This window comes from Protomyctophum bolini (assembly GCF_963924005.1).
Source record: "Protomyctophum bolini genome assembly, chromosome: 21".
Taxonomy (NCBI): domain Eukaryota; kingdom Metazoa; phylum Chordata; class Actinopteri; order Myctophiformes; family Myctophidae; genus Protomyctophum; species Protomyctophum bolini.
The window spans coordinates 34,568,647-34,594,210 of NC_137882.1; the positions used below are offsets into that span (position 1 = coordinate 34,568,647).

At 43.1% G+C, this 25,564-nt stretch overlaps 1 protein-coding gene across 1 annotated transcript; it reads left to right on the forward strand.

The window, feature by feature from the left end:
• Positions 1-5,904: 5,904 nt before the first annotated feature.
• Positions 5,905-25,004, forward strand: LOC308336505 (extracellular calcium-sensing receptor-like; the record flags this gene model as incomplete). The annotated part of the gene is made up of 7 exons (XM_080793871.1): positions 5,905-6,017; positions 6,294-6,396; positions 13,421-13,637; positions 14,280-14,500; positions 23,568-23,795; positions 23,884-24,007; positions 24,094-25,004. The coding sequence occupies 7 exons, from the start codon at positions 5,905-5,907 to the stop codon at positions 25,002-25,004; spliced, it is 1,917 nt and encodes a 638-aa protein (XP_080649997.1).
• Between the last annotated feature and the right edge of the window lie 560 nt (positions 25,005-25,564).

Here is a 25,564-nt window from a genome sequence, read left to right on the forward strand (position 1 = left end):
ATCCGTCTTGAACACATGACTATAAAGATAGGCCCTCATTTATCAACCGTGCGTACACCAAAATATGGGTGCACGCCGAAATTACCGACATTTTCGACATTTACCATTTCCTTGACAAAGTTCAATTTCAACGTCTGCTCAGGAGCTGGCGTACGCTTTTTCCTCACTTGTTTTTCTGTCGTAGAACGGCGGAGCAGCATTGTTTGACCAGCTGAGAGGCTGCCAAAGGCATCGAAACATATGTATTCACTCCTAAAATGTTAATATAAAACTGTATGTATATGGGCTACAAAAAAGGAATAGACCTACAAGATGTGTCTTTGTGTCATATGACCTTTCCAACTTTACAAATAAAATAGCGCTTGATTTAAGCCATTTAAACAGTGTTTTGCATGAGCGCATACATGCGAGGATTTGGGCTGTCTGTGCTGGAATATTTCCATGACGTTGGAAAGTAGCCTATAGTGCAATGCAGCTGCGGAGAGTCCCAACATGCATGGGTAGCCTATATACTGTACTGTAGCCTAATCTACAGCAGGCCAACAATGTCTTTCTGGAGTTACGGTATATGCAATCTCCTCCTCGTTTAATAAACCTGACGTGTCACTGGAATGTCAAATGTGCCGTGCCAGCCCAGCGCAAGTGCATGCATAGCCGTGGGAACTACTTTACACTAGGGGGAGCTGCGTTCTCATGCACGCGCTTCAAAATGCGCGTGCACATGTTAAAATGTGCGTGCACGTGCAAAGAATTACCTTTTTTTTCTCCCAACGGCGCCGGTGCACCGCATAACAATGACAATATCATCCCTTAATTTATAAGACTACATATAGATCTGATCATGACCAGACATACAGTGACAAAAATGTATATTGAACAACACAACCACAGGTATGGCTGGCGGCGGTGGCTGTGGTGGATCCACATCGTTGTTGATGTTGGCGGCATATATTCTTTCCATTCAAATAAAAAAAAATATATAAAATACAAACAATTCCAAACAATTCCCCTACAAACCACTGGGGGTGCTACAGCACCCTCAGCACCCCTACTTCCCACGGCTATGAGTGCATGGGAACCGCATCGGCGATAGGTATAGGCTAACCCAGCCAGTCAGCCCACCACCACCACCAGTACCATATATTTTGGCTGCACATTAATATAATTGACAGTTGACAGTCCTGAAGCCACTGCAGCGACTAGCGACTGCGAGGCAATCTAAATAGACTGTCGAACGTGCATGGTCAGTTGGTCACGGACGGACCACAGTGATAGAGAGAGACAGACAGACAGGACAGGACAGGAGGAGCACCTGCAAAACAGCAGCGTGTGTGTGCCTATTTGTTATTTAATTATGGTTCAGGTTCAGGGTTTCGTTTACTAATATATCTTGTTGTATATTAAATTAAAAATACTTTAATAATTTAATATACAACTAACAACACACAGTGAAAGTTGCTTGCAAATTGCGATATGTGCGTGCGTGCGGGGGGTGAGGCGGGCAGCAAGGGAATTAAGCGAGAGGAGAAACAGACAGCTTTATTTAATGTAGGTGTCATGTAGGTGCATGCGTGCATGACAGCAAGGCAAGCGAGGTGAGAGAGAAACAGACAGGGTAGGCCTACAACTTTATTTAATTCATGCAGGTGTTCGTTCTTTATTTATTTAACAACACATTGGGCTTGCAAGTTGCGTGTGCGTGCTGTGCGTGTGTATGAGAGAGGGGGGTGAGGCGGGCAGCAGCAAGGCACGGGAGAAACTTATTTTTTCATGTTACCATGGTTTCAGGAAACGTATTGCCGTTTTCATGTCGCAAAAACGAGGGCGAGGCTTGATTTCATAGGGCGTGCCAGATAGATTTCAGCCGTCACATTTATTAACGTCAGAACAAAATTAAGGAAGGATCAGCTGTTTGCGATCACTTTATAAATGCCGTGGCGACGTGGGTGTACTACGAAACCTGCACTCGAATCTGTGGCAGATTTTACACTCGATTGATAAATGAGGGCCATAGTGTGTAAGCCAATCAGTGTCGAATCTGAGAAGTCCAACAGACTCGTCTTGATCACATGACTACAGAGATCATGTGGACCGATTTGCGTGAGATTTGGATGAAATCTGTGCGACTAACAAGCAATTTGTTTTACAGAAATCGGCCTCATGGTGGCACTATAACCGGCAGATGTGAAGGGCCTCTAGGGAGTGCACATACATAAGTTGTATATAGATCGATGCAGTTATAGCTAAAAACAGGAATTGGCCTGTTATAGTGCCAGGGCTGATTTGGGGGGAACATTTGTGGCATGTCGTCCTCGGCCTAGTGGAAATGTGCATGTCTAATTTCACGTGCATGTCTAATTTCACACAATCGTGTGAGCTTTGGAAGCCAATCTTAGCCAATCAGGATGGAAGATGGGAAATGGTGCCGCTCCGTATTGATCACATGACTATGGAGATAGTGTATACCGAATTGTGTTATGTATGGATAAAATGTGTACGAGTATAATTTACAGAAATGTGTTTTGCCTAAATTGGCCTCATGGCATAGCCGTGGGAACTACTTTACACTAGGGGGAGCTGCGTTCTCATGCACGCGCTTCAAAATGCGCGTGCACATGTTAAAATGTGCGTGCACGTGCAAAGAATGACCTTTTTTTTCTCCCAACGGCGCCGGTGCGCCGCATAACAATGACAATATCATCCCTTAATTTATAAGACTACATATAGATCTGATCATGACCAGACATACAGTGACAAAAATGTATATAGAACAACACAACCACAGGTATGGCTGGCGGCGGTGGCTGTGGTGGATCCACATCGTTGTTGATGTTGGCGGCATATATTCTTTCCATTCAAAAAAAAAAATATATATAAAATACAAACAATTCCAAACAATTCCCCTACAAACCACTGGGGGTGCTACAGCCCCCTTAGCACCCCTACTTCCCACGGCTATGCCTCATGGTGGCGCTATAACAGGCCGCTGAGGAATATTTGGAGCAGAGGTTCGTCGTTGGCATCCAGGGAGTGTGTGTGCAAAGTTTGGCATGGATCGGACCAACGGTGCCGGAGATTAGCTAGTAACGGAAGGACGCAAGGACAGACGGATGGAAGGACACACACACGGACGGAGTGCAAAACATACTCTCCCCCCATGCCTTCGGCCTGGTGGAGACAAAAAGGCAAGGCAGCGGCTTTATCTTCTCAGGAAACTGATACGTTTTAATGCTAGTAAACACACGCTGACCATGGTCTATAGATCACTCACTGAGAGTGTTCTCACTTTTAACATTGTGGTTTGGGAATCTCTCAGTTAGAGATAAAAACAAGCTCACCCAGGTAGTCAACCAGGCAAGTAAGATCATTGCACTAACCATTGCAACTTCAGGACATATACAACCGCTCCATAACCAAATTCAGATTTACAATGACTCTACCCACCCTCTTCGCTCTGAATTTGACTTGTCATCATCGGGCAGGAGGCTTAGGGCAAAATGGGGCTAAAAAGAAAAATACAAAACTTTGTTTGTGCCAACTGCTGTGGACATTTTAAATAAGAAAATGTTTAAATAGTTCACCTAATCCCCACTGTTGATGATCACTGTTGCTGTGTTTATGTGAATGCATTTTATATAGTATTATAATGCATCTGTGTAATTTATGTAATGTATATGCACGCACGCATGCACGCACGTACGCGCGCACACACACACACACACACACACACACACACACACTGCAGGTCACTTAACCTAGCCTATAGTGACTGCACAAACACACACTATACCCACACAAACACTCTTCATGTCACATCATTGTAGAAAGGGAAACTGGACATCAGCTTTAAGGCATTAAACAATAAACGATAAGATCAGCTAACTTGCTAAGGCATTGAACCATGTGATATTTAATTGGTGTTATTTCAATGTTTCAACCTTGTGTTATTAAAATTTGCCTCTAAGGCCTGGGTTAATTAAATGACATCATTGTTTGTGTGTGTGTGTGTGTGTGTGTGTGTGTGTGTGTGTGTGTGTGTGTGTGCGCGCGCGCGTGTGTGCGTGCATGCCTGCGTGCCTGCATGCATGACATCACTCAAATAAGGGACTGTCATTTGGGACACAACTAGTGAGTTGAAGATGCCTTGGGCTTTACTCTTGTTTTCCCTCACACTTCATTGGTAATCAGGAGTGGCCACCTGAGAAGTGGGGGGAGGACTGACCACTGCTCTGATTAACAACTTCAGAGCTGAACAGTTTTTATGGTGCCCAAATTGTCCAGGTGCCACTGACCGGCAACCAGCCACTGAATGTCAACCGGCCACTGACTGGCAACCTGCCACTGACCGGCAACCTGCAACTAACCGGCAACCTGCCTCTCTCTCTAGGTCTTCCTCAGACGTCTTCCAGTGAACCCAGTTTTCCATACATCTGGCCAGCTCGTTGGTGTTGCACATGTTAATGTGGGACGTCGTCGTGACCGGTGCCCGTGTGTTGGTTCCCACAGCACTAGTTTACTGGCTGGCAGCTCTTGGTGTCTTTGGCAGTGTCCTGCTAAAGTCTCATTCTCCTGGCTGCTATTTTCTAGCTCACCCTTGGCATTCCATCATACAGATTCTTGTTAGTAACATGTGTGCTCTTACCGATGTTAAGTACGGCACGCAGCATTCTAGTGTAGCGCCCGTCTAGAGACTTCTGCAGAGTTGGCTTCAGGCTTCAGGGTCCAGCACTCACTGCCGTATAGGAGAACAGACTCTACCGTTGTGTAGAAGAAGCTGAGTTTGGTTTGACACTGACCACCAACCTGCCACTGACCACCAACCTGCCACTAACCACCACTGACCACCAACCTGCCACTGACCACCACTGACCACCAACCTGACACTGACCACCAACCTGCCACTGACCACCACTGACCAGCAACCTGACACTGACCACCAACCTGCCACTAACCACCACTGACCAGCAACCTGACACTGACCACCAACCTGACACTGACCACCAACCTGCCACTAACCACCACTGACCACCAACCTGACACTGATCACCAACCTGCCACTGACCACCAACCTGACACTGACCACCAACCTGCCACTGACCACCAACCTGACACTGACCACCACTGACCACCAACCTGACACTGACCACCAACCTGCCATTGACTAAGGTGACATGTTGCGAACCGATTTACAAGTTTATTGCGGATCCCATTGTCTCTCGTAAGGTACAAAAGTATTGGCATCAAAATGTACTTAATGTACCAAAAGTATAAGTAGCCTACTCATTATATAGAATATGGCAAATTTCAAATGTCTAAAAAATCTTTTAAAAATAGCTGATCTACAAGCTCACAATGCGTCGCAATCGGCTATTTTCAAATGGCCGAAATGGATATAAGGCTGAAGTGGTTAATGTATGTTTTGTAATAATAATCAAAATCTACAAAGTAACTACAGTTTCCAATTAAATGTAGAGGAGTAAAAGTGCAATATTGGGATTTGAGATGTAGTGGAGTAGTAAAAGCATTGGAAATTAAAAATACAAATACCTCAAAATTTAACTTATGTACAGTACTTCAGTAACTCTACTTTGTTACTTTCCACCACTGATACCTATGTACGTTAAGCCCTGCCTCTGTGTGTGCCTAAAGGCCCAGATCGGTGTTGTGGAAGATTACGTAATGTCGTCATCTGGCACAGGGGACGGCACTGCATGGGTATAAAACCTAACAACTGGACACTGGATGGAGAAGGTGGGAGGGGTTGTTAGACAGAGGAGGACAGTCATGAGGACTTCTTTAGACATACAACTGTTTTCATACTTGATGATGTTCTCTTCCTTCTCTCTTTTGTCTTCATCCTCGTCCTCTTCTTGTGAGTTACAGGCACTGTTAAAACATGGAGGAATGTACAAGGCTGGAGATGTGCTTCTGGGTGGTTTGTTTCCATTCCACATCTCCTCTGTGTTCCCTGAGCTGACGTTCACACAGTCCAAGGAACAGAAGCCCTCCTGCAGTCGGTGAGTATCACAAAGACAACACCAACCTTGTTTTGATGTATAGAAACATGATTAGTTGATGTGTATATTTCTACAAAGATATAGGCTGTCGGGTGGAAAAGTGTTTGGATGGATCTAGGATAGTTAAAAAAAAATTGTCACACTGTAGTATGAAAAAGTAAGTAATTTATTAAACAGAACGATTAAATATGGAGATACAAGGTTTCTGCCCGACAGCAATGATATTCAAGGCTACAGTGTAATTGTGTGTGTTAGTTTTTTCATGTCGGTGTTCAGAATGGCACAGACCATGGCTTTTGCCATCGCTGAGATCAACAGAGACCCCAGCCTGCTCCCCAATGTGACTCTGGGATACCATTGCTATGACACCTGTTTTACGGTTGGAGTTGCAGTCCCTGCAGCGTTGTCACTGATCAGTGGGAGAGAGGAGCAGTTTACACTGGATCAGAGCTGTGTTGGCTCTCCGCCAGTACTTGGAATTGTGGGTCCTAGTACCTCAAAAAGTTCTATTACCCTCTCTAGATTATTAGGTGTATACAGAGTGCCCATGGTAAGTTTCCTATCCCCTTTCATCATAGCCTATTTTATTTAATTTTGCTTACTTGGGTATTTGAAAATCTATAATATGATAAATATTAAATGTCTTTTTGCCGTTTGAAAGACATAGAACATAATCGTTGCTGTCGAGAAGAAACCTTGTCTCCATATCTCAACTTGTAATGTTTTTTAATGCCCTATTTCTTCATTATGCTGGTGTATCAAACACAGCCGATCAACAAGGTCACAGTGTGACATGTTCTGAGCTTGTAGGCTGCTATTTTTCTTTCTTATTCTGTCTTTATTTTCCCCCCCTTTGTTTTAAGTGAAAGTGAAAGTAACTGCCCTTGACCTGTGTTTTACAGGTCTGTTGGTTCATGAGTCAATCACCACTGTACAATTAAGCCCCATTCAGACCGAAGAAGCTGCTTTAAAAAGCAAAAGCAGAACTCTAAAAGACGCAGCTTTTTTGTGAGAAAGTGGGCGTGTACAAGGTACCTGTCACTCAAGCTGCCTGGACTGGCTGTCTGGCTTTGAGACGAGAGACAGGCAGTTTGAGCAGATGCGCATTTGAAAGTCTAAAATGTAAAATAGCGACTGTAGAGGAGAAATAATTATATATTTAGTTACATCATAACCTATGTATGGATGAATAAATAATATAATCTTGGTAAACTTGTTTGTAAATAACCGAACGGACGGGATCTCAATCCTCCCCGTCTTCAGCGCTCATGTCTCCCCCCCCACTCCGCTCTCGTCTCCCCCAGGCCACGAGCGAAACCCTCCGGGCATTTTTTTAAATGGCGGCTCTGTATGTAATGTTAATGTTGATTTAGAAAGAGCATACCGTAGAAATACAATTGTATATATCCAGCACGTCGTAAAAGCAATTAAAACAGCTTATGTTTACGTGCGATTTCCGGACATTCAGTCCCAAGTCTCCCGTGGAAGGGAGCCCCCATCTCGGCGCTGTCTGTCTGTCACTGACCTCGGCTGGCTATATGTGGCAGTAGAGTCAGACCGCTCCTCCACCACCCCCACGGCACGGACCCTCACCGTTTACACTACAGCATCATTACATTTAAAGTTTGCTTTTAATTAGCAGATGATGTGAAACATTGTGCCAACTAGTAGTAGGCTATGCATACTTTAATTACTTAATTAATAATCAATATCACGGTGATATTATCACCGGAACGGAGTCCAGTGCAACGGACCTGTGCACATGCATATCATACAACTGATATAAACTTTATATCAGTTGTATGATATGCATGTGCATAGAGAGATCAATAATTAATAGCCTTTATAATAAAGGCTATTAATTATTGATCTCTCTCGCGCACACACACACACACACACGCGGTGCATACGACGCGCTGGGGACTCTGGACTTTAGTTCTTTGTCTATAGACTATATATATATATACATATGCTCATTTATAAACCGTGTGTGTGTTTAGTCCACGGTCAGAGACAGCTACGGGGTTCAGTTGTTCACCTCGGTGGGAACCGGGAGGGGGTAATTACTGCAGGGGCACTGAGAGAGAACTGGCTCGCAAGTGAGCCCCGTGTCGGCTCCTCCACGGTGCTCAATATCTCTCTCACACACACACACACACACACACACACACACACACACACGTGTTCTATCTATCTATAAATATAGGCTATCTACTATCTTTCAACTTTTGGTATGAGGTTCATCGATAGGCCTACATGAACGCAATAGACCAATTTAAATGATTCCCTCAAATAAATCTTATATGCGATTGGTTTATCGATTCAGAACGCAGCAAACCAATCACAAAACATGGGCAACATATTGCATAAATAGAGGGGGTACATACAACTGATATAAGGTATGATCAAGGCCCCACTCCTGTAGTACATTACTAGCGCCACTGTACCACGGTGATAGTGCCTCGGGTGACCTGCGGCCAGACCCCGTCGTCGAGGAGAAACCTCGAGCGAAAGTGGACCGACTTCTGGACCCTGTGGCCCGGCCCGCGGAGGACCCCCTAAATTGAGACTGGGTGTCGAGGAGCGTACACCAGTGGTCAACTCCCTGTGCTCAGGGCGAGGTCCCGCGACAAGGGCAATTAATTTTAGTGCGAGGAAACGTCCAGCAAAACACACGAGGACCGGCACAGAAACGCGCTGAGAGCGGGCTGCTCCTCCACTCTTCTCGGGGAAGGTTTTGGGGAAAACTCCGACACAACTATATTGTTTAGTTGTTTGTCTATCTATCTATATCTGCTAATTTATCAACCGTGTGTGTGTGCACTGTTTAGTCCACAAACAGTCCACAAGCGACGGATAGCGTTCTGGAGAGTTCAGTTCAGTAGTCCATCCATAGCTTCGATGAGAACCGGAGGGGGGGGTGAATGCACGATCACTTGTCCCCAGAAACGTGACACTCGCGACGGAACACGGAACACAACCTGTTTTCACCGCTTCGACAACTTGTTTCTCATATAAACTTTAATTTCTATCACTAAATATGCTATGGTCTTGCCAAATATCCATTCATATTTCATATACAGCCCATATTTAAAAAGTTTATTTTTTAATGCGGACAATTGGCTCGGACAGCTTTTCCAAAGCTTTTTGGTTTCGTAAAATGAGCTCAACTCCGCCTCCTCAAACCACGCTGTGCTCTGATTGGCTACACGCAGATTTTTAAAGCTCCAGCTTTTAAAAGCTGCTTTAAAGTTAAGGTTCGGTGAGAAAAAAAAAACGCAAAAACAAAAAAAAGCTATTCTTCCAGCTTTTAAACGCAGAAGCTGTTCTGCATAGAGATAACATGGGACCAAGAAGCAGAAGCTAGCTTCTGCTTCTTCAGTGTGAACGGAGCTTTAGAGCCTGTCCTTAAAGTCAAGGCAGGTAAACTAAACAGACCTACAGATGTGCCGTTCCAACTCTTCACACTTTACTGATCTTTTCTTGAAGGTTTCTGAAAATGCATGTATTCCCTGCAGGTTTAATTCACTGATTAGCCTAATGTTAATGCTACTGCTTTGATACTAAAATCAAAGACAATGCACTGACAATCTACTGAACTGTTCTGTTTCTGACAATGCACTAACAATCTACTGAACTGTTCTGTTTCTGACAATGCACTGCATTCTACTGAATTGCCAATGGCAGGACATGTAAAGTTCTCAAACAGCACATCCAAATCTCTCTGTCCAGCATCCTCTCCACAGTATTGGAAAGTATCATGTTTGTACATCTGGAAATGTTTGTCTTTACTGCAGATAACCAGTTCAGATTTAAAAAGAAACCGGCACAGTGTTATGCATTTCTGCAATTAAGGAAATGCCAGCTACAGTATTTCCACTATTTCCACTATCTTCCTATGTTACATTTAAACTTATTGAGCTTTTGACAGGATAAACCAAACTGTTTCAGAAGCTGGTTGTGGCACATTTAAGCACATTGTGCATATACATGGATGATCTAACTAGTAAATTAACTTATGTATGCTTATGACCTGGTCATTCTGAATGCACACAGTGGAGGGTTAAAAGCACTATTGAAAGTTATGGCCATGATCATGACAATCTTTCAGTGATAGGCCCGTCCCATGAAATCAATTTCTTGTTTTATTTTGTGAAAAGTCATGATGGAATATTGAAGAAGGGTAGCTCAAGTTGCCATGCATGTATTGCTGTACTTCAATATATTTTGATGAAAAATATTTGTTATGTAATATTTTACATTGGGTAAAATATACCTGTGTTTAGTGATGGTGTATAGTCTTATTAAGGACATAGAGGTGTATTCAATCTGCACTGTGATCATATGGCAGAGTAGAAACAGCACAGGCTCTGTTTGCTTCTCCCCAAATATTTTGGGGCCTAAATTAAACCTGACGATCCCCTAGGGCAGGGCTACTCAACTTAAAATGGCTCAGGGGCCACTCCAAAAGTCCAAAGACTGCAAGCTAAAATGTCTGTATTATTTTGAAACATTTACAAATGTATTTTGGAACATACTACACAAGTCAAGACTAGTCTAAAGATGAAGGAAACACAGAGTAAAAAGCCACATTTCCATCTATGAGGCCAAACCTCAATGAACAAAAACATTGTAATGAAGTTTACAATTTAGACATTAAGCAATAACAAAAAGCATTGCAATACATCACATACATAAAAAGTACTTATCATGAATCATACGTAAGCTAAGAACGTAACAGTGGAATATCTATATAATGGAACTATGTATGCTCTATAGTGCTGTCTACATAAAAATGCTATAAGTCTACATAAAATGCTATCTATAGTCTACAAAAGAAAATGTCGGGGCTAGGGCAAGTGCTAAGTGCCATGATGGAGTCTGAAGAGGTGGGTTTTCAGACCACGGCGGAAGATTGGGAGTGAGGCTGCAGTTCTGATTGTAATGGGAAGTGCATTACATAGTTTTGGAGCCAGAAGAGTTTGGGACGTGTGGAGCGTTGTCCCGGCGTTTTTAGTGAAGGTACTTCCAGCTTCCCTGCATTGGCTGATCTGAGCGCTCGGGATGGTTTGTCGGGTTCGATCAGACTTGCAAGATATGGGGTTGCCATACCTTTGGTTGCTTTGAATGCCAGCATCAGAGTTTTGTACTCGACCGGGAGCCAATGGAGGGAGCGGAGAAGGTGGGAGACGTGGAAGAATTTTGGCTGGTTGAAGACCAAAATGAGGCTTCATTCACAAAATGTGAAGAGAACATATAATGAACATATTATCACAGGTGACAAAGTAAGTGGTTAATACTAAGTTGACATCAGGCCATACAACCTTTTAAAATACAATAACTAAAATCTTGTGAAAATAACTAATATTATATTGTCATTGTTGGCCGCAGATACATTAAGCAGGGGCCGCGGGTTGATTAGCACTGCCCTGAGGGTACCAGACGTACTGTTGAATACCTATGTTCTAGTTTAGTACATTACAGAATAGATATTTTGTATTTGTTTTTCCAGATAAGTTACTCGGCTGGTTGTTCCTGTCTGAGCGACCGGACTCAGTTCCCATCCTTCTTCAGAACAATGCCAAGTTTTGTCTTCCAGGTGAACTTCTATAACAATAGATGTGTTGGTATCAAATAGTTCATGTTTAACAAACTGGAATACTCAAACCCATGGGGTGGGCAACTTTGATGTAGGAGAGGGCCACTATATTTCCACACTCACTCCAGAGGGCCACTATATTTCTACACTCACTCCAGAGGGCCACTATATTTCTACACTCCCTCCAGAGGGCCACAATTATTTCCAAACTCACTCCAGAGGGCCACTATGTTTCTACACTTACTCCAGAGGGCCACTATATTTCTACACTCACTCCAGAGGGCCACTATATTTCCACACTCACTCCAGAGGGCCACTATATTTCCACACTCACTCCAGAGGGCCACTATATTTCCACACTGACTCCAGAGGGCCACATTGCGTATATTGTTGGGCAGAAATATTCTATTTCCATTCTAGCTCAACACGCGTTGCACTGCGACACGTTTTGAGTTTGGGATCTCCTATTTTAGCAATTTTTTTAACAGTCTCCTGAATTATTATTTGGTATTTTTGCTAAGATTAATTGGAATCCTGAAAAGTAGGCCTAACATTTTTATTTAATTTCATAATTATGCATTTATTTATACTTATGTTAACTTAAATTAAACATACTTAAATGCAAATGCATTGGACATAAAAAGACAATTGAAATTGTAATTATGCTACTAATATTGAACATTATAGATATAATTTAAAGGTAGTGTAGACAAGTTTCCAGCCAAGATTTAAAATATATATGAATGTATTTTGTTGGCCTTTTTTCCCTCTATCTTTCCCTTTATTATGATGCTGAGGTGTTCTCCTGCAACAGCACACTCTCCCTTTGGCCCCCTCTGGCTGAATGCACTGTTTATATCCACTACAGTTTACTACTCGGGACGTCAGAGGGGATTTAAACTTTTAGCCAATTGCAGCGCGAGGCTGTGACTGTGTGTTCGACCCAGCAGTATTATAATGAAAACGCAATGCGATTTCATTGCAAGTATAATATTATCCCCATATCTTAGTTTCACCATTTTTCATGTGAAATAGTATGTTTATGATGCCTGTTGAAATTATGAGAATCGCTATGTATAGCGCATGGTTGGGTAGTCCGGCCGGCTTGAAGCTTGCATTCAACCCGTGCTCGCCAACGGTGACAAGCCGTCGCGGATCATCATAACCGTGGACAAAGTAGTTCACATGAACGATGCTGTAGTGGCTGGGGCATTTGAGGGGCAATATGTTTTATATGCACGATTACAAATGAAAGATAATTGAATTGAGAGCCAGTGAGTCTCCTCCACTACTTCCTACTTCCTCATTTGCGGGACTCGTCGTGTCAGTCTTGTGATATTGTGATTACGCTACAGTTACCCTTAAAAAAACATGTCAACTCAATGTCATTGTTGTAACTATGATATCGATAGAAATTCATAATTTTTTAATGTCATATTTAGCCATACGAGCGCAATATCCATAGCGTCCCTCCCAGCAGCAACAACAACCCCATAGCCTGAAGTGACCTGGCTCAGCCAATAGAATGACGGGGGAAGGGGGGTGGAGCTAGATTTAAATTTGTTTGGAAACACTCAATCAATTCTGTGTACAAACACTGGAAACTTGTCTACAATACCTTTAAAGCGGGTCATGTTTGCATGTTGTAAACATTGTAACAGCTGAAATTAATAATATAACAGTATTACAATATTAACCTGCAGGCCACATAAGTGAACACGGGGGCCGTATGTGGCCCCTGGGCCACCGTTTTCCCATGTTCTGTATGATCTAACCTAAGTACATTTCCGTCCATTCTTCTCAGGTGCGAGCTATGCTCCAGACTATGAGGTGGTTCGAGTGGACCTGGGTAGGACTGTTGTTCAGTGATGATGATGCTGGCCGTGACGCCGCCCGATTGTTCCAGTCTGGCCTGGACCAGTCTGGTCTGGGTTGTGTGGCTTATTCAGAGGCTCTGCCCTTCCACAATGACCTGGATAAACTCCAGAGGATTGTCACTGTGATGAAGACGTCCACAGCTCGTGTGGTCATTATGTTTGGATACGGGCCCTATATGTTTAATGTCTTGGATGAGGTTTGTGTTACGATACATCTGTGGAGGATGTTAATTTAGGGATTCGTAATTAGAAGAATCTAAAATGAGAATGTATTGACAAGCCTTTCATTTCTTTCGAAACGATGAACAGGTGGTTAAGCAGAATGTGACAGGTCTGCTATGGATCTTACCTGCCACTTCAGTTTGGTGGGGAGACGGTCTCCAGTATCCTCACTACCTGCCGTACCTGAGAGGCACCCTGGGTTTTGCCATCCGTCGTGGAGAGATACCAGGTTTGAAGGACTTCTTGTTAAAAATACGTCCTGACAATGACCATGAGGCTAACATAGTAAGTATTTGTTTAATTGTATGTCTATAGTTACATGTCTCATTGAATTGAATATTGAGACACAGGACCACAATGGACACAAGCCCTTATGACATTTTGTACCATTGTACAATTGTACCACTGTAGTATCTGCAAACTGTGAATGAAGTGAATAATAAAAAGGCCTACATTAATCAATTAATTGTATTTACAGGTATTTTCATTAATTAATTGTGTTCTTTCAGGTGAGGCAGTTTTGGGAACACACATTCCGGTGTAAATTTTTACCCCTTCCACCAGAGTGGGTGGACACTGGTGGAAGGGTGTGTACTGGACAAGAGGACCTGGGAACGGCAGAAACTACATTTTTGGATGTGTCTGACCTCAGGACAGAGTACAATGTGTACAAGGCTGTGTATGCTCTGGCCCACGCCCTCCATGACATATTGCAGTGTGTGCCAGGAAGAGGGCCTTTCCCTGGGCACAGCTGTGCCAGTTTGCAGACAATACAGCCTTGGCAGGTGGGATATTAATTCAGTTAACCTGTAGGATTATTTTTATTTATTGTTTATTTGCACATTTAAAAACACCACATTTGAATCAACATATTATTGGGTTGTGCAGGTGAGACTTAGAAAACCCTGTGGGGTTTATAAAGTTAATTAGTATAAAAAGGTAGGTGGCTTAGCGCACATCCAGTTCCTGTCTGGTGCTGGACTAAGGTAAGTACAGTGGTTTGCTCCAAGGTGTTTGCTTTTTATTCAATACACCATAAATATGAAGGCCGTTCACGGCCGAAACGTTGTCTTATTTATGGTGAACATAATGTAACATGTAACATAATTACATGTATAATTACATGTTCTTCTGAATGTGGTATTTTAAATAGTCTTCCTCACTCCTAATTCTCAACCAATGTGGGTGACATTATGAATATGGTTTTGTTGAAAGGCAATGCATAATGTAAAGGGTAGAGCACATTTTGTTGTGAAGTGAGCAGTGCAACATTGCACTGCTCACTTCACAGGGGTGTGATTTTTATTATTATTACAGTATTAGTATTTTTCTTATGAAAGCATAGTCTTCTGTTTCTTACGGTATATAGTATGTACATGTCACTATAGGCCTTATTTTGTGAATAATAGTTATTCGGGTCCATGCCTTCTCTAAAGTTCTCTGGTGGGCGCAAGCTGCATTTAATAGCCAATTAGTGACAAACTGTACATGGGATCACTGTGTATTTGTTTTCCTCCTAAAAGTAGACATTCAGGGCTTTCATTCAGTGTAGTATGTATATCAGTGGTAACCAACCTTTTCAAGCCCAAGAGCCCATTTTATTCCCAATTGTAAGCCAAGATCTACCACTAAAACGTGTTAGAAAAAACACTTGTTTTTTTGCTATTTCTGACAGGCTCAATGCATGTGCACACATCCACACAAGACTAAAGCTTAAATTAGAATAAATACTTATAGTAAGTTATATTATCAATGTAAAATAATATTAAGACAAATTAGAAATAATTAGTATTAGAAATATTTTGTTTCTCATTTCAATGAATATTCACATTGGCAGATGTTCAAATGACATAGGCATGACATGACATAACATGATATTTGCACAGATATGGTGACATACTCTCAGGGTCAGCCCACCTTTAATGAGACTGCTGTGACTGCACTTTATCTGCAAGCGTTTTGAAATCTGGTTCATATTTAGTGATTGCCAGTCTGAGGGTGTCATTAAGATGTGAGTCAGTCATACGAGTTCTAAACTTGGATTTTATTATTTTCATTTGTGAAAAGGCCATTTCACATAAGTACGTGGAACCAAAGTAGGCATGCAGCTTGAGTGCACACGACACAATCAGGGGATACTTCTCTGCTCACAAGAGACCAAAATTCCTTCTCTTTAGCTCTGACCTGCAGGTGACAGTCACTTACTAATCCAATAATCTCCATTTAAATATCTGAAGTTAATGCAAACACATCCTGCATTTTATCGGACAGCAGTTCAATGACAGTAGGCTCAGTAAAGAGGAAAGGGTTTGATACTAAAGCAGCTACTTGACTCATGCGTTGTACTTCAACAAGTTTTCATATTTCATATTTATCATATTTTTTGCTCTATGTGTGCGTGTGTACAGAATTCAAACTGTAGCTTTGATTATTGTCACGGGCAGAAGTCATTCTTTCCCTTTGCATATGCCCTGGAGTGCACTCGCCTATTAGTTTGCATTGCAGACTGGTATATTCAGAACGCGCCCTTAATTAAAAAGCAAATGCAGCTGTGTATGTGGCTCTCAGCGTGCGGTGTCCCACTATTGACTGGCTGAAGTCTGTTTGAACTGCGCTGTGTCAGAGAAGTAACAGATAGAAGCCGCAAACGTTACCCCCCCTCACCTCTGTGCTGGAAATATAACGTCTGGGTTTCCGAGGCTACATCCATGCTGACACAATGACTGACTGTCCTGTTCTGGCTAAGCTTTACGCGCAGGGCACATGAACCTCTCCGTCTCCAGTCAGTGCTGGTTGTTGTTTATTTGCATGGCTCAGAAAATGAGTAACAAACTAAAATGAGAACGTTATCGAGTTGTTGGAGGAGGAGGAGAATAATAATGTTATATTTCTTATTGTGTTCTCGGGCCGCTGTGCTGCGCTGCTGCTGCGCTGTGTGCCAACCACATCATCATCTTTTCATTTTGACATGATTCACATGAAATAATAATCCTGCACCGCGTGTAGCGTTTGGTTTCATTAACGCGATCGTGTCAAAATAGCCTACAGCTGCTGCTGCCAAAGATACCAAAGATTGGACAGTGCTACGCAACATGGAAGTAATGTAGGCTATACGGTGCTGCGTTGCTACTTGGCTATCGTGTCATAAACCGTAACCGTAACATAATACCGTTTATAAATCAGTCAGTGAAGTCAACTTTTCACCGCCGTTTGGTCCCCGTCATCCGTCCGTCCACAATCACAATCAGAAGCGTTTTCAAAGAGACGAGTAGGATATAAAAGCAGCCTGAAAGGCAAGCATTTGCATTCCAATGGGTCTGACACTTCGTGATCGACTTGAAAGGTTCCCGCGAGCTACTAGTAGCTCGTGAACCCCTGGTTGGTTACCCCTGATGTATATGATATTATTTGTGTTCATTTTTATATCTGTCTGTCAATGTCTGTCAACTTCAACCTTCCATATCTCTGCTGTTTTTTCAAGCGAGCAGCGTGCAGGCAAAAGCAGGTGTTAGAAAAAGGTCAATATAGTGCAGCAAATAGCCATAACAATCGTTCAGTTTGTGATAAAAGCATAAAATTTGGTACACTTGTAGCTAAAGATATTTCAAAAAGATTTAGATGTGGAGGCATCTTGAATTTTCATCATGGCGCCCATGGCAGCCATTTTTCATGAACTGTTTTCTCATGAGTGATGGATATAATATGATATTTCAGACTTATTTACTATACCTAGTACTTGGTAAATGTATTTAGGATTGTTTTTAATTGTCTTTGAATATTCAAGATGGCCGCCGTTTTTCATGATGGCAGCCGTCACTTATATGACGGTCTGATACGAGTCATTTTTTATGATGCAGAATTCAAATTTGGAACTTTGGAATTGGCCAGAAGCTTGCTTCTACCTCACAACTGAATAAGACCACTGTTTATTTTAAGATGGCAGCCATATGGCCAAAAAATAAATTTTAATTGAAAGAAAATAGAGCTATTATCTATTTTGTTGTAATTAAAATGTTGGTCTAATAAACAAGAAAATAAACAACTGAACCATTTGATGAATGGAATCTTAATAGAGTGGATGTTGAAGCACAACCAGGGCACACTGGTGACACCACTGCTGTGAAACTCAGCATGGGGTTCAGAGCCAGCTAAATACACTCCACTTAATTATGCCATATTTCTTCTGTAATTAATGTGCTGGTTGTGGTGATAGTTTAGTGGTAGTGTAGTTTAGTTTCCTAAATGCTATCTAATGTTAGCCCCATCTACTTAATAGTTTATATATTTAGATGTAGTTAGATAGCCGCACCTGAATGGACAGGATGTGCCAGCGCGGGAGAGCCGAGCCAAGGGTAACAGGGCTTTATATGACTTTCATATAGTTACCCAGATGGTGTACAGATCGCACAGGAATTGAATGGTACTGGATGAACGATCGGGCTAGGTGTAGGGTAATTTTCTTATCCGAACCTAGTTGTATCCCATACTTTAATGTGTTTTCCTGTAGTAAAAGGTGGTAAAAGGATAGCTCCTCGGCCTTTATTGCAAACGTTTGAAAACTGCAAATTTGAAAATGTCAAAGAAATTCCAACGTGTGCATTTTGATGGTCAAGGACCATCCACTTCTTGCACAGTCAAGACTGACTGGAAGCTCTGTATTATATGCCAAGAACACACGTCAGAGGCATTGAGATGTCCTTGGCAGAACACGCGAGCAGACAAGGGGAGTGGATACACTTCACTTGCAGAGCATTTAATCCAGTTTAATGAACTTGGCCAGCTCCCTTCAACATTTCCAATTGGAAGACTGGATGAGGGTCATGGTATTGAAGCAGCCATGGTGGCGAACAAAGCTCAATTCCATCATACATGCAGGTTGAAGTACAATGAAACCATGTTGAAAAGGGCAGACAAGCGAGCATGCAGTGAAAGTCCTGATCAACAGTCAGAATGTAAACTCAGAAGGTCCCAACCAAGTCGGACTCCTGAAACGACACAGGACATCTGTTTATTCTGCAGACAGCCTGCTGGCAATGAAGGCCTTCATAGTGCTGAAATGTTTCGAGTAGACAAACGGGTGCGCGCTGCTGCAACCCTACTACAAGACACAGAATTACTTGGGCGACTTAGCGCTGGGGACATGATGGCCATTGAAGCCAAGTATCATGCCAGATGCCTAGTAGGTCTCTATAATCGTGCCAGAAAGGCTAACTTAGAAGGTCTTGAAGATCATGGCCAGGGACATGCAGCATCAAACTCTGGTGTTGTGTTTGCCGAGTTGGTGCTTTACATAGAAGAGGCCAGACAACATGATGGGTCAGCACCTGTATTCAAACTAGCAGAACTTTCCCAGCTCTACAAGTCACGAATGGAGCAGCTCGGAGTAGAGGTTGATAACAGAGTTAACTCTACACGTCTGAAAGAGAGACTTCTTGCCGAGTTCCCTGATTTGCGAGCTTACACTAAGGGAAGAGATGTCCTGATGGCCTTTAAAGACGACATTGGCACTGCTCTTGCCAAAGCCTGTGAGCACGATGTCAACAACGATGCTATGCACATTGCACGTGCTGCACAGATTGTCCGCCGTCACATATTTGGTGAGGCAAAACCATTTAATGGTTTTCCTGAACAATGCAAAGAGGACTCTGTGCCACAGCTGTTACTTACCCTTGTGAATATGGTCCTAGAGGGACCCAGCATCAAAGACCAGATGGAAGAAGCAACATCTCCTGCAGCACTTACGATTGCTCAATTGCTAAAATTCAACAGTGTTAAGCATAAGCGGAAACCAGACACAGCAGCTTTTGTCAGACACAATACTGCACAGGAGACACCAGTTCCTTTATACATAGGATTGATGCTGCATGCCCACACTCGTAAAAGGGAACTTGTAGATAAAATGGCACATCTGGGCTTGAGCATATCCTATGATCGTGTTCTTCAGCTCTCAACTCAGATGGGGAACCACGTCTGCCAGCAGTATCATAGAGAACAAGTAGTTTGCCCTCCACAGTTGCGCAGTCATGTATTTACCACTGCTGCTGTTGACAATATTGATCATAATCCCAGTTCTACAACAGCTAGGGATTCTTTCCATGGCACGGCAATCTCTTTGATCCAGCATCCATCTTTTGTTGGTGAAGGGACTGACCGAAGCCTTCTTGTACTCAGTGGGCCTGAGGGAGGATGTTCCAAGACCATTGATCGCTTGCCAGCATACTACACTGAGGTCTCCCCTGTTGCTAGCAATATCAAGGTCTCACAGGTCCCAGAAACCAGGGTAAAATCACTCAATAGAGATGGCATTGGCCAGCATACCAAGGAAGAGTACCAGTGGTTGGACAATGCAAGTGAGGTCATTGAAAACAAAAGCACTGCAGATGATTCATTGGATACCTCTTGGGCTGCCTTCCATGCTAGCCGGCAGACACTAGGAACTCGTGCCACATGTTCCATTGTTCTCCTTCCACTGTTTCAGGAAAGTGCCCACACTGTGGCCATGATTAAGCATTCACTTGATGTCATAAGTAAAGCTGTGGAACACTTGAATCCTGGCCAGAGTCCGGTGGTCACATTTGACCAACCATTATACGCCCTGGCAAAACAAATCCAGTTTAAGTGGCCAGACAAATATGGTGAAGACAAGCTGGTGGTTATGTTTGGTGGGCTACATATTGAGATGGCGGCACTGAAGATGTTGGGGAACTGGTTACAAGGAAGTGGTTGGGTTGAAGCACTAGTGCAAGCTGACATCTCATCTCCAGGGAAAGCTGACTCCTTCCTCAAAGCAGCCCATGTAACTCGCACCAGGAGAGCACATCAAATTACAGCAGTGGCTCTGAACGTTCTTCAGCACCGGGCTTATGACAACTATTGTCAAACTCAAACAGATGGAGTTCCTCTAGCATTTGAAGCTTGGTGCAGCCAGAGAGCAGAAAACATCCCACAATTCCAGTACTGGTCTATTGTTCTTGAGCTAGAGCTGCTCGTGCTTGTATATGTGCGGTCATTGCGAGAGGGATCTTTCTCCATGTACCTTGATGCATTAACAGAGCTAGCCAAATGGTTTCATGCAATGGATCATACCCATTATTCAAGATGGATTCCAGTTCACCTGAGAGACATGGCTGAACTACCAAGGACACACCCGAGCATAGCTCAAGCATTCAGGGCAGGCAAGTTCACTGTCCAGAAGACCAGACATGCGTTTTCCTCCATGGCCATTGACCAGGCCCATGAGCAGATGAATGCTTGCATCAAAGGAGATGGTGGTGCTGTGGGCCTCACTGACAACCCATCTGCACTATTGCGGTGGATGGTAGCAGGACCAGAAGTTGCCCGATCCATAATGGAGTTTGAGATTGGTTCAAAAAAATCGGACAACACACGTCACCATGACCAAACAACAAGTGTCCAGGTGTCATTCATCAAAGATGTACGCTCTTTGGTCACTGCAATGGATCACTTTGGAAATCCATTTGAAGAGGAAAGCAAGGACCTGATTGTTCTCCACTCAAAAGAACTTGCTGGACCTTCAGCTGCTGAGGTAGTCAGAAAGGTGAAGCAGACAGGAGAGCACAAATTTGAAGCTTTTACTAGAGAACGCCTTGTTGAGAGAACAAAGCCAGTGGACGACACCATACCAAAAAATAAGCTGCTGGTGTTCGGTACTTCAACCGTGAGGAGAGAGTCAAAACCTAAACAGAAGTTGGTCTCTCTCAAACAGGACATGGAGCTCTTTTCAAGATTATACATTGCTTGCCAGACCAGAGATGGAAACCTACCGGAGTTCTTTCGACACGAGAACCAATCATGTCCACCAGCACTGTCTGATGGGGGAGGTCTCCGACTGGGAGTAAAGAGTGATCTGCTTACATGCCTGGAACAAGTTCACAGTTCATACTCTGACAGTCCAAAGGTTACCTGTACCATTGTGGATGGTGCAGCCATCATCCAGATGCTGAAACCAAGTTCAGTAAAAACATTCAATGACTATGCAAATGTTATCTTCATTCCATATCTGACCAGAAAATTCGAAAGTGTGTCCAGGATTGATCTGGTGTGGGACCGCTATTTGTCTGAGTCTCTTAAAGCTGCTACAAGAGCAAAGCGTGGGACTGGGATTCAGAGACGTGTAGTGGGTGATGCAGCCATTCCCAGGAACTGGCAAAACTTCCTTAGAGTTGACAGCAATAAGACTGAGTTGTTTGCCTTTCTCTCAGATGCTCTACTGAAATCGTTAGTGCAGGAGGATAAACAACTTGTTGTCACTAGTGACATGGAAGTCCTTAGCAAGCCATCCCTCCCAGATGGGTCTTCGATTGCTCCTTGTACGCATGAGGAAGCTGATAGTCGCATGTTATTACACGTAGCCCATGCAGCAAGAAATGGCCATCATAAAATTATGATTCAAACGGTTGATACTGATGTTGTGGTGCTAGCTGTGGCAGTAGCTCAAACCCTACAGCCAGAAGATGAGCTTTGGTTGGCTTTTGGAACTGGAAAGAATTTCCGATATTTAGCAGCCCATGGAATTGCAGCAGGGCTAGGGCCTGAGAAAGCGCTTGCACTACCAGTGTTCCATGCATTGACAGGTTGTGACACTGTGTCAAGCTTTGCTGGCCACGGGAAAAAGACTGCGTGGGCTGTATGGGCTGTGTTTCCTGAGCTTACACATGCCCTGTTGAAACTGTCTTCAGCCCCAAATGACATACCACAGGAGGTAATGACCACAATTGAGAGGTTTACTATCTTACTCTATGACCGAACCAGCACATATACAGAAATAGATACGGCAAGGAGGAAGTTATTTGCAAAGAGGCACAATGTACAATCAATCCCTCCGACCAAGGCTGCCCTAGAAGAGCATGTCAAGAGAGCAGTATACCAAGGAGGCCACGTGTGGGGTCAAGTGCTGGTGTCAACACCAGAACTACCTTCACCGTGTAAATGGGGCTGGTCAAAGACATCTGAGGGGGACTATGAACCCTTCTGGACATGTCTACCAGATGCAGGCCAGTCCTGTCCTGAACTTGTCTCTTGCAAATGTACTAAGAAGGGTTGTGTTCGAAAGTGCAAGTGCAAAAAAGCTCAGTTACAGTGCACAGCCCTCTGTTTCTGTGAAGGCGAGTGTGAATAGTGTTCCCTGCAATATACCCTATGTTTGGCCTCACTAAATGAGTCTTGTGAGATAGAAGGCAACATCTTAGAAATTCAAAAGTTTCTAATTCAGATTCTGCATCAAGTAAAATGCATAGTTCAACACAGAGATCATCCATATCTAAAAAATGGCGGCCATTTTGAATTTTCAATGAAAATGTTCAATTATCAAAAAAACACATTACCAAGTACATATTGTAAGTAAATTCAACTAATTTTTTCAGCAATATCATTTTATATCCATCACCCATTAGAAAACAGTTGTTGCTGGCGGCCATTTTGAAAGATGGCTGCCATGGGCGCCATGATGAAAATTCAAGATGCCTCCACATCTAAATCTTTTGGTAATGCCTTTGGCTATAAGTGTACCAAATTTCATGCTTTTATAACAAACTGAACGATTGTTATGTATTCAGGAGCTAAGCAGCCGCACTAATATCTCCAGAATGGAAGATGGTAAAATCATGATTTTTTTAAAAATTGAAGTGGACAAGTTAGGCTTTCTTTTGATTTATGCGGTGTGATTCTCGCTATAAGAGGCCCCTCAATGTGGGCCCCTAAAAAGTTCGAAAGTCCAATGTTAATCGCTTAGCACCAGCAATCCTGAGTTCGCTAGAAACTGTAGCATACAATGTGTTAAGTATGTTTTTAACGTCTCTTGCTCTTCATGATTCTGCTCATCACCATTTCTAGCTGCTCTATTACCTGGAAAAGGTCAACTTCACCACATCTGGTGGTGATCGTGTATACTTTGATGAGAATGGTGATGCTTTACCAATATTCGATATATTGAACTGGGCGTGGCTCCCTGATGGAAGCACAAATATTCAAAACGTAGGTGTGGTCAAGATGACAGCCTCCGGAGATGAAGAACTCACCCTCGATGAAGACAGAATCTTCTGGAACTTTCAATCCGCAAAAGTAATTCCAGCTTTCTAAAATGTTGAATTGAGCTCATGATGTGAATGGAATTTATATTTAAACTGATTATTTTTACTTTCCTCTGCAGCCTCCTCGTTCAGTGTGCAGTGAGAGCTGTTCTCCAGGAACCCGAGTGGCCAGAAGGAAAGGAGAACCTGTCTGCTGCTACGACTGTATTGCTTGTTCTGAGGGAGAGTTCAGCAATGAGACAGGTAGGGATACATAATGTATACAGTATATGTACAGAAGGTTATAAGAAGATACGCGAGTGTCCCTTTAATCTTGTCCTATTTGTTAGACTCTACAGAGTGCACCGTGTGTCCAGAGGACTTCTGGTCCAGTCCCCGGCGTGACCACTGTGTCCCTAAGAGCATTGAGTTCCTGTCCTACCATGAGGCCCTGGGGATCTCCTTAACAACCATCTCATTGCTAGGAACATTTGTCTGTGCTATTGTCCTGGGGATCTTTGCTTATCATAAAGAGACGCCAATGGTCCGCGCCAACAACTCAGAACTCAGCTTCCAACTCTTGATTTCACTCAAACTATGTTTCTTGTGCTCACTCTTTTTCATTGGTCGTCCCAGACTCTGGACTTGTCAGCTGAGGCATGCAGTATTTGGGATCAGCTTTGTGCTGTGTGTCTCCTGCATCCTGGTAAAGACTATGGTGGTGCTGGCTGTGTTCAAGGCCTCCAAGCCTGGTGGTGCAGACATCATTAAGTGGTTTGGTCCTATGCAGCAGAGAGGAACAGTTCTGATTCTTACTTCAATCCAGGCAATAATCTGCACAGCCTGGCTTGTGTCTGCCTCACCAACTCCTCATAAAAACACACAATACTATTCTGAAAAGATAGTCTATGAGTGTAATGTTGGATCAACAGTTGGTTTTGCGGTGTTACTAGGTTATATTGGCTTACTAGCACTCCTCAGTTTCCTCCTAGCATTCATGGTAAGGAATCTTCCAGACAACTTCAATGAAGCTAAGTTAATTACTTTCAGCATGTTGATCTTCTGTGCCGTGTGGATAGCGTTCATACCAGCATATATCAGCTCTCCAGGCAAATATGCAGATGTAGTGGAGGTGTTTGCTATTTTAGCGTCTAGTTTGGGCATTTTGGTGGCTCTGTTTGGACCAAAGTGTTATCTAATCATTTTGAAACCTGAGAGAAACACTAAGAAGTCCATCATGGGTCATGCCACCAAGACGTAGAAGCAGACATTTTTAACCAATTAACTGCTCGTGACGGAACGTTCCGCCAGTTGGAATCCAACCGGCAACTGCTATTGGCCTAACGTTCCGTCTGATAAGCTTAATTATTAATACCAAACCGGATCGCTGATTTCTTCTTTTTTGCTTGGCCTTTGCTTCTTTAGTGATCCTAGACCGGATCGCGCATCCTCGCTGCCGTTCACCTCCCTTTATACAGGCTGACTAAAAAGCTAACTCGAAATCTACGGAGCTCTCCACACTGCGCAAAAAGCATGGAATACAGATGATATTACAATACGTGTATTGGATATATATATATATATATATATATATATATTGCTGATAACCTTGTTATTAATGGTCTGTTTTCTACCATATTAAACTACATCTAGTCATACTTCCACTGAGCCAACCATAGACAACAATCATACTTCAGCTGAGCCAAACATAGCCAACAGTCATACTTCCACTGAACCAATCATAGCCAATAGTCGGACTTCCACTGAGCCAACCATAGCCAACAGTCGGACTTCCACTGAGCCAACCATAGCCAACAGTCA